The following is a 16521-nucleotide window of genomic DNA, read 5'->3' as shown; positions in this document are numbered from 1 at the left end:
TCATGACAAGATCAACGTCTGAAACCATGGCGCTAAAGAGTTATTCTGAATGCCTGCAACAGTCGATCTTTCGACTCCTTGTGTGTCCAGTCGCTCCTAACTGTTTCAGACGTCAAACTTTTCATGAATTTGGTTCGACACAACTCTGGAGAGCCTGTCTAAAAACCTGCACCTTTATGATCACTTACCAATGGTGACTTCAACTTCACAGAGTGTCAATGCTGCATCTGCCTTTATGCGTTGGACTGCAACGTACTGGCCGAATAGAGGGGTGCCACAGTCAACAACAAACAGGGAGTTATTACCGGCCGTCTGTAGCTCTCCACACCTAATGTTACCATGGATGTCTTTACTGATGCCGACCCGCACAATAAAAGGTAGGATCCCCCAATCTAGGAAAAGAAATTCATTCTGGTTTAGAATCCTTCCAGTAATTCTCTAAAAAATAAAACTAATCAACTGTAAACCGATTTTTCTTAAAATTTGTTTGCTAACAAATGTGAATTAGTTCAAAACCTACCACATGCTTCAGAGTCACAGGCATCTGACCTTGTATGAACTCTGACCTCCTTGACCTGGTAGACACCCCCGAGGTCAACCATCCACCACGGGTCAGTCTGGAGGTCCGTCTGGCTGCAATATTTGGCTGACACTGTGCCGTTGGTGTTACCATCGACAGCAAGCTCTGCCGACATGTTGCCCATGACTGAACTCTGGTGGGCCCTTTTGTTACGTGCCACTGTGCTGAACGTATCTGTAGATGAGTTAGACATAAATTGATGAGCAAATATTTCTCAGGTCCTTTTCGAAACTACGGCCTTGACTTTGGATTCGGCTTCAGACTCCGTCCTCTCGTCTGAAGCCCTGAGCATGTATGCAAAGCACGCGCAATTGACAAAACAACCACAGGGCAAGCCAGCCTTTTTGAAAACTAGAGCCAAAGCAGTGGATTTGAAAAGGGCCTTAAAATTAGACTTGTCATACCTTTGTCATGTCACCATTTTAGTAATGTTTCCTGTATCTAAAAGCTGTATTGAATGCTAATATTCAAAAGAACTGGACTATTTTTTCTTCCGACCTCTGTTTGGTTACTCTTATTTGGATATTTTAGAAAAATCAATTGAGAACCACTTGAGATAACAAGATCGAACAAATTGGCTTCAGTTAATAAAGAAATAAAGTTGTAAAAGCAGAGAACACTTTCCATTTTTAAATTCTATTCCACACCTGCTGTTATATTCTAGAACCTCACCTCTACACCCTACATTTGAATCACATGCTTCTCTGATGTATGCATCCCCTTCACATTCATTGCCTCCATACTGAGGGATAGGGTTGGTGCAGGGGTGGTGACGGTAACGTACCCCACCTGTTCCACAGTGTGCCGTACACTCAGACCAATTAAGCCAATCACTGAAACCACCATCAACTACAAAAGAAGTAAAAAATACCATAAAGTTATAATAAAATTGTTAAAACTATTCCAGGATAAGTTCTGGGAAAGTTTATCCACCGACAGTAAATTATTAAGGATAAGTAAGATCAGTAGAAAGCATCTTTCATCCACACGCATGTTGATATTTCCCCACTGAGCAGTCTGTGGCCTGGTCAACTGATTAAGGGCCTAACTTCATGAAGCTGTTCAGCAGCTAATTTTGCTTAGCAAACATCTTTACTAAGCAAAAATTGAGTGGAGTACCAGTTGCAGCAATGTAAACTGTATGGTATTTTGGCTTGTAACCTGTTTCTACTCAGCAGTATATTTCTCAGTTCAAGTAGTGACCAAAATAAAATCTGGGAATTAAGTTACGATCTCTACCCCAAACCAAATGATTTTACTACCACCCATAACTATCATAGCATTGTACTCAGTACCAGCACAAATTTTGCTCGAACTTTTTTTGAAAAAATAACTTAAGATCACAATGTGTGATTGGAACAGCTTGAAACTCACTTGGGCAGTTTTGAGTGCCACAGATCCTTGTCTCGTTGTTAGGTTCATCCAGTGGGCAGTCATCTCCTCCATAGGCAGGGGTCGGGTTGGAGCATGTACGGGTACGGTTCTGGGTTCCAATCCCCTCACACTCAACGGTGCAGTTACTCCAACCTGACCACTCGCCCCATGCACCATGGACTGTCAACAACAACAACATAAAGTTACATCAAAATTCATCACTTCAAATACAACTGCAAAAGAGAAATCCATTTTCCAAACTGCTTAACACTCAAAATGATACAGGCATGACATTTGGTCCATGGAGATAATTAGGAACATTTCATTGAGTACAATCAATATATTATTTAAATGGATTGTCATTCATTGTCATTCTTTTAAAACACCTCCTTACTCCTACAATATAAAGAAAAAACTCTTATGGCTCCTTTTGACGCCTTTTCATCATAGCTCCTAAAAGGAACATGTATACATTTGTTAAACATTATCTATTCTGAATGGCCAATGGGAGACTTTTGGACGGTCCTTTTTATCAGTTCTAGCCAGTAGTGCGCGTGATCAGCCCTACCCGCACAATTCTGAACATGTGAGCTGCAAAAAAAGGACTGTTATGTCTGCTGCGACCAGCGTTTAAAAAGTCTCCCTTTAAGGGAGAGAACTCACCAGAGCAATGCGTATTCTCACTGCAGTTCTGCCATTGTATAGTCACACCGCTGCAGTTCAATCCCCCATAGGCTGGTTCAGGATTAGTGCAGTTACGTACACGATACTGCTCTCCACCAATGCAGGTCTCTGTGCAGTCACTCCAAGCGGACCATGAGGTAAAATTACCATCAACTGAGGACAAACAGTTTGTAATACTCAAGCATGAGAGTCTTTAATGAGTGACAAAATGGTACTAAACTTAGATGCAAATCTTAGGAGGTGCATTACAATGATTGCACTTCCAGCTTTAGGTAAACTGCTTTAAAACTTATCTTTGGGTTTGCTGTGAAAGGCATGGGGAAAAAACATGACCAACAGAGTATGTAACAAAGATCAAACCTAGATACAATCTTTACACCAAAAGAATTAAATCCTAAAAATATTTAACTATTTTTACCTGGACATGGCTCAGTGTTGCATGACTCAGACTCCGTCCCATTACCCGGGCAACTTTCTCCGCCATTTTGAGCTCTTGGGTTGGTGCAGTATCGTGTTCGATTGCGTGTCCCGCCTCCACACGTGGTGCTACACTCTGAGAAGTTACTCCATGATGCCCAGGATCCATTGACTAAAAGTAGAGAGGTTCATTTATTTTAAATTTTTCTGGAAAGATAACTGGAAAGATGTTCTGGATCTAAGGAAAAGTCATTGCAATTGAGGATACTCCAAAACGTGAAACCTAAGTTTTCAAGTAAAACACAAAAAATGAATCCCATATCACACACTTGTCGTACATTCACAAAGCCCCCTAGCACTGTTTCGCTAGTCTTGTACATTTTTGCAAACATAACATAGTAATAATTTGCTAAGAGGATTGTTATAAACTGTTAAAAAGCAATGCCTCAAATCCCATATACATAATAGAAATACATTAAAAAAGCAAAATCCTAGTTGTATTTCTTACTTGGAGGGCAGATGTTACCATCCTGTGTTCCACAGCTGATAATCTCAGTGGAATTTCCAACGCATTCATCTCCACCATATCGAGGGGTGGGATTGGTGCAGTTACGAGAGCGGTTCTGCAGACCACCATAACGAGTCAGATCACTCTCATAGTAGGTGTAGCACGACACGGTGCAGTCGTCATACGCCCACGCTGTGAAGTTACCATGCACTGCGGATGTCAAGACAAGGCAAAATAGATCAAATCAAAAAGACATTTCATTCAAATCTCACATAAATTATTGAGCACTATTTCTCAAAATGAAGCTCTTTGTCTGGGAATGCCTTCACCCCTCAGTCCCTGTCTGCCTTAACAATGTTCTCTCCTTTTATAATTGCGACAGCCAAATCTATGAACTACTTGACACACTATTACTTACTTCTACCATCTGTGAAAAAAACCCTGGTTGGAACAAACTCCCTCCAGAAGTCCGTCAGTCAGACTCAGGTGAAATTCAATCAACTGTTGAAAACTGAACTGTTCAGAGCCCATTAATTTGTTTATTGTTGATTCTTTATTGTTCAGCGCCTTGATCTAGTGTCTAGGATATGTGCACAATGTAAAAACTCTGTGTTTATTATTATTGTTGTTAATATTCTATTACTTACCAGGAGGGCACTGGGATCCACATGCTTGTTTATCAGTCCCATTCCCCTGACAGTAGTCACCTCCTAGGATGGGGGCTGGGTTTGAGCAGGTACGGTTACGAGTCTGCGTACCCATGTTTGGAGCTACATCACAGGTCAAGCTACAATCATTCCATGAACTCCATCCACCCCAATTACCATGTACTGTTTTTAAAAAAAAAGAGCGATATTAAACACGCGAATAAAGATTTGTTCCTGAAAGTTGGCCAAGAATTTGAGTTTGATGCTCTCAACCTGTCGGCCATGTCAGTCAGTGGTTCTTTGTCATGTTTGTTACTTGGTTTGTTTGTTACATGGTGTCTGTGTTGCATAGTGTTTGTTGCGTTGTGTTTGTAACGAGGTGTGGTTGTACTTGGTGTGTTTGTTTCATAGGGGAAAGCTCCACAAAAGAATTTCTGAGTTTGGCCACAAAAACTTGGAAACTGCACATCCTTTCCAGTGGGCAAGTGTGTTTACATTGAACTGCTTGGATCATTAAACTTATTGGATAGACAGTTAATTTGCCTGGGGCCTGGGGTATTTAGAGCACTACTCGTTTTTTTATGATTCAATTACGTCCAGTGTTTGGAAAGGAATTACATGGAAATAACAGGTGTGAGTTGGGAGACAAAAAGGATGTGTCTTTTTAGCCTCTATCTTTAATGAAGTTCTGTAATGGTTTAAAACTAAATAATGGGAGTAAGTTTACTCTTCCAAGGTACAAATATTTTACATATGAAAGTGCTCTTACAAAAACCACTACTGTACAATCTCTGTGCTCTTTTAGACTTCGAGAAAGACTCTGTTATTTTTTGCAATTTTACTATGGGTCCTTTTGGTTGGTAAGCAGTTTGTAACAGCTAATTCTATTTTTTCTTTTTTGTAAACGCTCAAAGATATTTTGACTGATGATAGTACACGCTTACCTTGAGCAATCTCACAGATAAAACCATACGAGTCATTACAGTCCTTGTTCCCAAGCTTCCATTCCCAAGTTGCATGGTTATACATCAATGTGACACACTCATCCCCAGATAGGCTTGTTGGGTAGTTGTTCTTCCAGGGGTCGTAACTTCCCCAGGTGGGGCTCCCAATGCCGTCATCAAAGTCAACTGAACTGCTAACATACTTCATCCCTGTAAAACACATCAAGAGAATTTGTAGGAGTTGAAACTTTGCATGGTGGGAGTATAACTAGGTGAGGTTTGCGGTTACACCATGTGAAAATCTTTTTGAGTTGTGTTGTTTCTGAGAAGAACTGGTGGTTGACAACTCAACGTTTCAATCGGTATGCGCTGATTGTCTTCTGGAGAATAACAGCATCTAAAAACAGAGTCCAGCATTCTACTGAAGACAATCAGAGCACAGTTCGAAACGTTGAGTTTTTAACTACCGGTGTATTGAAGAACCAACACTACCAAATGGAGAATTTCACATGAAGGGAATTTGTTTATACAACATAGTACTGGATTGCTGGACATAATGATGGGTTACATTAATGCATTATTCATCTCATTTGCTTGTCATGCATAATTCATCTCATTTGCATGTAATGTTTAATTCATCTCATTTGCATAGCTAATATACCTGTATAGAAGACGTCCATTGTGTATGTCCCATGACCTTTCATGATCCAGCTGACCCGGTTCAGCTCAGTCTCATCATCGATGTGAAGCAGATGTCCAGTGTCGTTCGTCATCAGCGCGCAGGTTGAATTAGCGCCCTCATAGTCCATGAAGAGAGAGGAGTTTGTCTCTGCGAGGTAGCAGCTGTCATAGGCAACTGCATAACCCTCTGGACAGGTCACTGGAGTGTTTGAAAAACAAACAATCAAGCATAGATTTACCGTGATCATATATTAATGCCTAGGTGAGGTATTATCTATTTACCTGAGGACATTACTTGACTCACCCTAGTTTACTTTTGAGCAACTTTGGTTTGTACTCACTGGTTTGAGAAACAGCCAAGTTTTCAACAAGATCTTTCTTATTTGATCAAAAGGTTATGAGGCATGAACAGAAGGTTTAGGGGACCACTGCCTGTGAGTTTTAGGACCAAAAAAACACAGGCTTTTACAGGTTTTTATAAACAAAAAGTGTTAAATGTTTTTTTTTTAGCAACTTTAAATCAATCAAATTGACCAGATATATCATGTGAATCCAATAAGAAGGCCGATTCAAAATGGTCGATTACAGTCAACAAATGATAGGCCAGCTTAGGCTAAAAGTCAAAATAGTCAACTTTTCGTTTACCATGGTGCACAATAAAGCTTGCTCTTAGTTGTGAAACAAATAAATGGATGAGAACTGCTATTTTTAACGCTAGAAAGTTTAGAAAGACTACTATGTTACAATTTTAGAAGAACTTACCAATCGGACATGTGTAGTTGCAGACTTTGATGTCATTGTTGCTTCCTACACAGTCATTGCCCCCTAGAATGGGCGGGGGATCATCGCAGGATCGTAGGCGGGTCTGATTCCCTTCTCCACAAGACTCGCTACACTGGCTCCAAGCTCCCCATGAACCCCAGCTACCATCACCTACAAATAATATTTCAGATTTTGTCAGCGTAGTGCTATAAGGTCGTTAACTACAATTCATCGTCGCAAAAATGAAAAGGTCCTTTTAAAGGGTTTGGGTACTATTTGTATGACACAAAACACACAGATTTACGTTGAACTTACAAGGTTTAAAGATAATGATGATAGCTTCCCTAAAAATACAACTTGCTGAGGTGCTGTAGTTTTTGAGAAATGAATTAAACAATTTCACAATGGATTAACGTGACTCTCCTAAAAAAAATTGCTCTGTGATTTTCACGTTTTGGTCTCAAAAACTGGATGACTAATGAAGCTGAAACTTCTACAGGTAGCTATATTACATACATCTTCATTCACAGTGAGTAGGGATTCATGTCTCGGCCGAAAACGTGATCTACAAAAGGTATCAAAACCCTTGAAGTGAAAAAGGCGTATAAGTTTAAAATCCTACCTTGGGTGATCTCACATATGTACGCCCTGTCCACATCGCAATCCACATTACCCAGCAGCCACTCATACGTCGGATTATTGTACACCAACCCCACACAGGCTACCCCTTCCGACACTGGATACCCCTCTGCCCACATGGAACCATCCGGGTACGTCGTCTCATCTGGACTCCCGCTGTCAGAGTAGAAAATCACATTGGGGGCGCTGTACGTCATCCCCGCATACACAGCATCGCTCGTGTTAGTTAGAAGACTCTTGAGAACCCAGTTGAGGAATTCTTGTTCTGGATAGTCGTTGATGTGGGCGAGGCGACCGAGGCCTTCGGTCATGTCTAAACAGGAGGAGTTTGCAGCATCGAAGGAGGCAAAGTCTTTAGAGTCAGACACAGTACTGTAACAACTGTCATAGTATGGGTCAAAACCAGATGGGCAGGTAACTGTTGGAGGGAAATAAAAATATTAATGACAACGTAATCGCAGACTTTGGAACGCTGGGTGGCAGCAGACTTACCAGGTAAATTTCCATTGTTTACGTAGTTCTGAGCATGGATTTTACCTGGTTATGTCTGCTACCAACAAGCGTCCTATATGTAAATGAACAAGGTTTCCCTTTAAAGAATTCTAGAAGTGTTTCCCCCACATCTTAAACTGAAACTTCATTCCTTGTCTTCTCTCCATTGGATTCTTGGCTAATATAGTGATTAAGTTTTCTTCGCTGAGAGTCCTTGGCTTCACAACCATAATAAATTAAATGAAAGTGAAGTTACATGGTTTGGGCAAGCTAGGGTTTGCTTTTATTGACAAGCCTGCAGGACCACTTAGCTTGTCATATCACTAGTCCAAAAGCTTTTTGAACTAGTCCAAAATGGAGATACTTTTCCAACTGAACTATCTAGCTGGACCATTTGGAGAGAAGAGAAGTTTGACTGGTCCTCAAGTGTCTTAACTAGCATTTGACCAGCGAAGCCCCTACAGTGCAAAACTACTGCAACCAAAGTTTGAAAACTCTAGTCATCTGTGACAGGTAGAAACACAATGATCTTACCGACTGGGCAGAGAATGCTGCAGTTCCTCATACTACTGTTGCTCCCAGGGCAATAGTCTCCATTAAGGACTGGGGCTGGATCATCACATGGTCTATAACGAGTCTGGGTACCATTCCCACAGGTTACACTACACTCTGCCCAAGCACCCCAAGAACCCCAATTACCAGGAGCTGCAAAACAAAACAAAAACGTGTCAAGAAAATTACTAAACAATACAGGTTACACAGACATTAATAATAAATATGTGATGCGATAGAACAAAATGTGTAATTTGTTAACCCAGTTCCATTTTTTATTTTGTTAAATCCTTTCTTGATACCACATTTGGTTCAAAACTTGTGAAAGTACAGACACCAAGAGATGCAAGAGAGTATAACTGAGTACAAGATTTTTAAAGTTGAGTTGTTTATTGAAAATACATCAGCACATTCTATTTTTCAATGCTAGTTTTAACCTCTTTTTGATGTTTTATCAGAAAGGAAGTTAGCAACACAAAATTAAAATTTGTTGTGGCAATTAAACAAAACAAAAGGGCAAATTGGGTCCACTCCCGATGGTTAAATCAGGTAGTGTCCTAGAAGATTAAAATAAAAACAAAAGTGGCTTCTTATGCTCATATCCATCACTCAGTGATGCTAAGGCTCAGTATTTTGTTGTACTTAAAAGTTATATGTGAGACTACAAACCTTGAGTAACTTCACAGACAAATCCAGAGGTAACATCGCAAGAGGCGTTTGCCATTCTCCACTTCCACTCTGCTGAGTCATACACCATCCCCACGCAAGCCTTGTCGCTAGACGCCCCGTACCCAGCAGCCCAGGGATCAACACCAGACCAAGAACTTGTGTTCACCGTCTCACTCCCATTCCAATACGTTAGATCAGTTCCTGTATACATCAGCCCAATCCAAGCCATCTCGGCATGTCTGATATTTGAATCGTCCAATCGGAAGCTGACAAAGTCTAACTCCGCTTCTGATTGGATGTAGGAGAGGTGAGCCCTGTATTCGATAGATTCACAGTATGACTGGGCTTGGTCGCGCGATGAGTAGAAACCTGGGCTATCGATTACAACGTAGCAGCTATCGTTGTGGACAGCGAAACCAAGCGGGCAAGTAACTGTAAAGCAAGAGAAAACAAAGATTTGTCAATTTCTAAAGCTATAAATACAGAGAATTTTTTTAATGTTCTCAAATATTATACAGATTCATTGTGGAGATTTTTATTTTATTTCAATTTCAGTGTAAGCCAGAAAAACAGAGTATTGCTCGACACCCTTCTTCCAGGCACATACATTACTTTAGGTCATAAGCAAACAAATGGCACAAGACAACTTAGGAATGGCAAAAACTGATACAAATTTCACACTCAGTTTTATTTTTAAGAAAAAAAGGAAACTTGTTCTCCATCCGTACCTATTGGGCATATTGTGTCACAAGGTCTGGTATCCAGACTGGGCCCGGTGCAGTTTGGTCCTCCAAGAATAGGGGCTGGGGTATCACACCATCTCTCTCTAGTCTGGTTCCCAGCGCCACATGATGAGTTACACTCACCCCAGCCTGCCCATGGGCTCCAACTACCACCAGCTGTGCACAGAACACAATAGATATAAATTAATAACAAATATATTAATGAATTTTTTGGTGATGCAAAACTTGGTCCAAATTCCAAAACAAATTTTCAAGCAATAATCTTAAAGGATTAGGTTGTACTCTGCGCATCATGACCTAACAGCTGCATTATGTTTTTCAATTGAATAACACTCAAATAATACCAGAAACTGGTTGTGTACTCACCTAGATTGACCTCACAGATATACCCAAGACTCGCCGAGCAGTCACCCAACTCCCATTTCCACGTTGTTCCATTCAAACCGAGCTCTACACAGCCACTAGGGCTGGATCCATTCGCTGGAGGGCCATCGTTGCCCCATGGCGTCTCTCCAACCATCTCCCACGACGTCTGGTTGAAATCCCCAACGCTTTCAGCAAACACCCAGTCCAGGGTGACAATCCCAGATGCCAGGACGTTCCCAGTGAAATACGTCTGGGCAGTGTCGGCGTACTCGTCAAAGAGCATCTGGGTGACGAAGGTCTGCTCTGAGAGGTCATTCAGGAGGATGAGATGCCCGCCATAGATGGTGAGGTTCTGGCAGGCAATTTGGGCCTCCTCGTATGTCGCTGATTCATTGACTTGAAGAAGGTAGCAAGTATCATAGCGAGTGATAAAACCATCTGGGCACTCCACTGCCAATCAAATAAGAATGTGATTGTGAATACCCCAGTTGCTTTCTTTGTCACCTCTCTCTCAAATAAAAAACCACCCCAAAACTTGTCCCACTTAATCCCACCTCAATTTGTTTCCCCTAACCATTGTAATTCAATGTTCACGTTTACCCAGCTCAAAAAGTAAGCTAAGTAACTCTTTCATTGTGGCTAAGTCTATACTTTTTCAGAAGTACAACATGACATTTAAGATCAATGTTTAATAATAACAATAATTATAGTAACTAGACTTTATATAGTGCTTTATCTCTGGTCGTCTCAAAGTGCTTATCATCCTTTTATTTTCAGACCGATTTTTAAACTAATGTGACCCTATTGTGTAGCACTTTGTAAAGGCACTAATGGTTAAGGACACAAGTTTAAAGGAACACGTTGCCTTGGATCGGTCGAGTTGGTCTTTGAAAAGCGTTTGTAACCGTTTTTTATAAAATACATATGGGTAGAAAGATGTTGTAAATATAGAATACAATGATCCACACAAACATGCCTCGAAATTGCGTGGTTTTCCTTTTACCTCGTCGACTAACACGTCGGCCATTTATGGGGGTCAAAATTTTGACTCCCATAAATGGCCGACCATGTTAGTTCGCACAGTAGAAGGAAAACCACGCAATTTCGAGGCAAACTTGTGTGGATCATTGTATTCTACTTTTAAAACATCTTTCCAACCATATGCATTTTATAAAAAACGGTTACAAACGCTTTTGTTTTGACCAACTCGTCCGATCCAAGGCAACGTGTTCCTTTAACAACTCTGCTGATTAGAAACACCAGAGGGTGAGTTTGGTGCACTAGACAGCTCTGCCATGACATGCCCCCTTAAACTAAAACTTTCTACTCTTTTCCCCAACCGCATTATAGGTCTAGTGCCACCACTGACCCCAGTACGTCTTGCTTACCTATAGGACAGATCTCTCCACACACTTGGGTCTGATTGGTCACTCCTACACACTCATCACCATCCAATAAAGGTTCTGGGTCAGTGCAGCTTCGATATCGTATCTGAGTCCCTTCTCCGGGTCCACACGTCACGCTACACTGACTCCATCGAGACCACTCGCTCATGTTGCCGTTAACTGCAAAGTAAAACAAAATTAACCTTTACTCATTTATCACAAAAATCGGGTGTGTATGTCCGTTAAAAGACAACAGGGCAAAAACCTGAGTCATTAGCTGCCAAATTTCATAAAGCTTGTGAAAGCACAAAAAACTGATAAGCACAGAATACAAACAGGTTACCATTACAAAAGGTTTGCATTGTTGTGGCTGGTGCCCCATTCAATTGTTTCTTAGCAAATTTGTCAGGCACTATTTTCTGCTTAAACATCTGTATGAAATTGGGCACAAAGAGTAGCTAGTTTACTGTCCCAACACTAAAACCACTGGTCGTGGGCTGCAGTCCAATGTAAAATATGAAGCCCTGGAAAGTCACGTGGCAAAACTTATATCAGTATTTATTCTATGGATAACTTTAAAATGCAACTTTTTCAAATCAAGGCGCCAAAGTTGACAAAGGGAATGTGACAAGATTCTTACTTATGTTTTGTTCACAGATGTAAGCATTGCTTGACTGGCAGTCAATGTTCCTCCACACCCAGTCGTTACCCACTTTGACCATAGCAAGACACTGATGGTTACCCGTTGGATACCCACTCGCCCAGTGCTCCACACTGGTGCCGTTATCATCCCAAGTGAAAAGGTTTGGGCTACCACTGTTGTCATCAAATGTCAGACTCGATCCGTTGTACTTCAACCCTAGAAAGGCAAAGATAAATGCAACAAATATTTAAATACCCCTTACATGTTTGTATGGCAAACATCGTTTTTAAAATCAAACTGTGGGCAGCTATAAAGACCACTTCTCAATCTTGTTTCTGTAACAGCGAGGCAATTGTTTCCTTACATAAAGGGCGCCTCTTTGCAGGAAATATAAAATTGTTTGTAAAACTCCACCCAGTTTCTACCAACAACTCACCAATGAAGAGAATATCCGATGAGCCAAGTAGAAGCTGATCAAGTGCTTCACTGATGACAGTATGTTCGAAGTAGTCCTCTGGGTAAGCTAGATGTGCACGGATCTCCTGGCAAGCAGATGAGGCTCCGTTATAGTCAGTATTGTTGTTTGCTGCTGATACGATGCTGTAGCATGAAAAGAGACCCTTCACAAAGCCATCTGGGCATACCACTGTAGAGAAAACCAAAGATATGGGATTTGAGTTCTTGCATGGTGAGGTATTGGTTTATGGTAACACCATGTGTGTATCTACCTGCCAAGTGGTTATGTTTTATCTACTACAGCAAGCAAGTATGTGAAATTCGGGAGACTTCTCCTTTCTGAAAAGAGCTGTCCTGCTAATTACTACGGTACCTTGGCAGGATGTACTACCAGGACTACTACTTTAGCATTAGTGGATCGAGGGGACTTCTTGTTATAAACTTCACTACGGCAAACTGAGTTCTTAATTTATCTCAATATTTCAACCCCGGGGATACTATGTGGATGGGGTTTTCAGTCCCTACCTGACTGCGTGGGTTTTCCCTGGAATAATTCTCTGGGGTTACCGTCCGAAATCTAAAAGTGAAACTTCCTACCTTGTCTTCTCTCCATTTTTGGTTCTGTGCTAATACACTGATTAAGTTCGCATTCTGAGAGTCCTTGGCTTCACAACCAGAACAAATGAAATGAAATATTTACCTGTGAAGTTTTCACAGTGGGTGCCTTCAAACCCACTATGGCATGTGCAGTTGTAGCCATTGACCAAATCGTTGCAGGTGGCGTCGTTTTGGCATGGGTCTGATAAACACTCATCAATGTCCCGATCACATAACGTATCTATACACACAAAGATTAAAAACATCAACAGAATCTAGTGAGGTGCCATTGCTTACGAGTGGAATTACGCAGTGCCACCTAATGAAAGTCAATAGTGCCCTGTTGACTGGAGGTGTAGTCTTATAACAAGCCTTTCTAAGTATTCAAGTTACACTTACCAGCCCAGCCTGATGTACAAACACATGTGAAATAATCCACATGGTCAACGCACATCGCTCCATTCTGACACGGGTTTGACGCACACTCGTCGAAATCCGTCTGGCAAAAGTCATCGACGTAGCCATTTTGGCACGAGCAGGTTACATTCCATACAGCAGAGATGTTGTCCGAGCAGGTGGCGTTATTCTTGCACGGATTAGGCTCACAGTCCACTGGGATAATATTAGAACAAAATTACAACTAAAATTCAATATTCGACCTTCAATTCATCTCCCTTAAACGAAGGTCAATTCATGTCCTTACCTGTCCTAATAATATAAGCTAAAAGCAAGACTCTGTTTAGCTTTATTCTTAACAGAGCGAGTGATAGTTGCGATAATGTAACCCTCCTCCTGACGGCCGCCAGGAGGAGGGTTACGCTTCAGGCAAAAGCAGGGTTTTTGTTTTCCTGTGCCCGTGCATATTCGGGTAACTCATGGTCTTGACTAAGAGCTATACTCCATTTTTAGTTTCTTTGCCATGTGCCCAAGAATTTCATTAGCACAAGTCAATGAGCTTTTGAAGTTTCTTTTTGTTGGCAATTTTTTTGTTGCATAGATAGTGCATGCATGGAGGAAGAAATAGATGGTGCATGCAACTTTTGCAGGATCGGGATGGCATCAATAGACCTTATGCATTGACGTCATCCAGCCGCCATCTTTGAGGTCAATTGGTGACGAAACAATCGAAACGCACATGATTGGCCAATGAACAACATCCTTTTGACCTCAATGAGGTCATGTGCATAAAAACATAATCATAATGATAAGGTCTATTTATCCTTCCTAATTTAGTTAGGTCAAATAACAGGGAATTTTAATTGTTTTCTATTAGGAATGGTAATTGCATAAATAGAGGCAGAAATGTACATTTCTAAATTTTTAAGAAGGTGTCATCATATTGCAAAACAATGGTTGTATCGGACTCGTCACTGATGTACCTGCTGACGCTCACCCGTCGTGCAGGCACGCTACGTATTTTGACAGCTCGCAATCGATCTTGGCTTTTTCACACTTTATTTAACCATGGTTTTAACGACTTCAATTGACACGTTGCACTAAAAAGTGATGTGACAGTTCATCCTAAGTTACCCTTTAACACCAATGAAACTTAAATATAAAGTGATTTTCCTAAAAGTGGCAACTTACATGAAGTTTGACATAAAATTACTGGCGTGGCGCAGACAATCAGACAACGTGAGAAATTCTAAATAGTCCGCCGGAGCGCCCTCTATTGTCAGCAGTAGTCACATAACTCCTGGGTTTGTTTTTTTGTGCACTATGTACCGGCCATGGTGGACCCAAGATATGGCAATATTCCTGGGACCCATCGCATCAGTGCACAGTATATGAGAAGACACGCTACTTTTACGTTGTATTTACGTCGCATTTACGTCGTGTGGACCTATGATATAGTTATTTTCTTGTTCCATCTTCTCGTACACAGTGAACGGGCCATGGTGGACCAAAGATAATGGCAATATTCATCAGTATATGAGACGACGCGGTACTTGTACGTTGTATTTACGTCGCATTTACGTCGTGTGGACCCATGATATAGCCATATTCTTGTTCCAATTACTTTGTACACAGTGAGTGAGGTGGCTTGGTGGTTGACCAAAGATAATGGCAATATTCCTGGGACCCATTGCAGCGCACATTATAATATGAAAAGACAGGTCGTAAATTTACGTCGTGTGGACCCGGGATATGCCCATATTCCTGTACCATTGCTTGTGTGCACAGTATAAGTTACATTTATTTACGTTATATTTACGTACTGTGGACCCAAGTGTTTTTTGTGTCAGAAGTCTGTTCCCGCCGATATACACAAAATTAAATTAATGATGCAAAAATATTTTAAACACAAAAAAGAAGAGGAAGATAAATAGTGTCAACAGTTAATTACCTCTGCATGCATACAACTCCATTCGCAAACATGGGTGGTTCTCACAGGCGACTGGGTAAAGTCTAACAAACTTGGCAATGAACGGGTTCACCAAATCATTCTTAACAATGGTATCCTTGTCTTCGTTTGCCTCAAAAATCTAAAATAAAAATTAACATTAAAAATATTGTCTGAATATTACTGTATTATGGTAATCAACTGGCCCTGTTCGACAAGCAACTCAATTGAAAAAGAAATTATTGATTTTTGTCATAATCAATTATCAGTTGTTTGCCTCAAGTAGCTATTATGTCCTGCGTAGAAGTGTAATCAATATATAATCAATATATAGAGAGTGATCCCTACTACACGGCCCAACCGCTACATCCACAGGTTTAGACCAGCAACGATGAGCGACTGTGAAGGCTAGTCTTTGACAATGACCAATAGTGTACGCTGCCTTTAACAGTGATGTATTCATACTGAAAATAATAAAACATTTATCAAAGAGTGATTAAATTAATTTAAAGTGCAACTGTAACCTAATTATTATTGTGACTTACTTTAGTCTGGCCTCCTTCCTCGTATTCAATCCAGGGTTCGTTGGTTTCATTGGTATATTTCAAGTAATACTGCGAGACAAAGATGGGATCCAGATCAGAGTGGCGGAACCCCTGTGTAGCCACTGCGCCTATAATCTTAAACTCGTTAAATTCAACCTGGAAACAAAATTTAAAATCATAATTATTTTTAAGAGACGGTTAATGGTTATGTCGATAACGCTTTTGGTTAGAAGACTCAGCCAGCAACTTCCGATAGTGCAATATTAATAGTAAAAAGTTTCGAAAAACATTTCAATTTGAGGTAATGTAGTTATGTCAAAAGGTTTTATGCCCCAAATTTTGAATATGAGAAGCGTTGCTGCAATAACGCTTCTCAGATTGGGCATTCCTCCAATAGGGATTATTATTCCTCCTTGGAATTGAAAATACGCTCCGTATTTTATGTAGTTTGAATTGAATACATCTACGAGAATTTGCCTACTACAGTATATTG

General features: G+C 40.7%; 1 protein-coding gene across 1 annotated transcript in view; it reads right to left on the bottom strand.

The window, feature by feature from the left end:
* Positions 1-16521, bottom strand: part of LOC139952195 (uncharacterized) — a 70749-nt gene that overhangs the window by 49984 nt on the left and 4244 nt on the right. The window contains exons 5-27 of the mRNA XM_071951245.1: positions 16029-16184; positions 15487-15625; positions 13539-13751; positions 13243-13380; positions 12523-12732; positions 12084-12302; positions 11447-11623; positions 10059-10508; positions 9678-9848; positions 8950-9381; positions 8263-8433; positions 7220-7654; positions 6598-6768; positions 5816-6034; positions 5155-5364; positions 4211-4393; positions 3564-3773; positions 3057-3227; positions 2618-2791; positions 1955-2134; positions 1253-1429; positions 521-754; positions 189-392 (exon numbers count right to left, since the gene is read on the bottom strand). Of these exons, the coding sequence (XP_071807346.1) occupies positions 189-392; positions 521-754; positions 1253-1429; positions 1955-2134; positions 2618-2791; positions 3057-3227; positions 3564-3773; positions 4211-4393; positions 5155-5364; positions 5816-6034; positions 6598-6768; positions 7220-7654; positions 8263-8433; positions 8950-9381; positions 9678-9848; positions 10059-10508; positions 11447-11623; positions 12084-12302; positions 12523-12732; positions 13243-13380; positions 13539-13751; positions 15487-15625; positions 16029-16184 (5044 nt within the window). The remainder of the gene's footprint in view (positions 1-188; positions 393-520; positions 755-1252; positions 1430-1954; positions 2135-2617; positions 2792-3056; positions 3228-3563; positions 3774-4210; positions 4394-5154; positions 5365-5815; positions 6035-6597; positions 6769-7219; positions 7655-8262; positions 8434-8949; positions 9382-9677; positions 9849-10058; positions 10509-11446; positions 11624-12083; positions 12303-12522; positions 12733-13242; positions 13381-13538; positions 13752-15486; positions 15626-16028; positions 16185-16521) is intronic.

Source organism: Asterias amurensis, chromosome 20 (genome assembly GCF_032118995.1).
Source record: "Asterias amurensis chromosome 20, ASM3211899v1".
NCBI classification, from domain to species: domain Eukaryota; kingdom Metazoa; phylum Echinodermata; class Asteroidea; order Forcipulatida; family Asteriidae; genus Asterias; species Asterias amurensis.
Note: the sequence above shows the minus strand (reverse complement) of the source record. Positions and strands in the feature narration are given on the sequence as shown.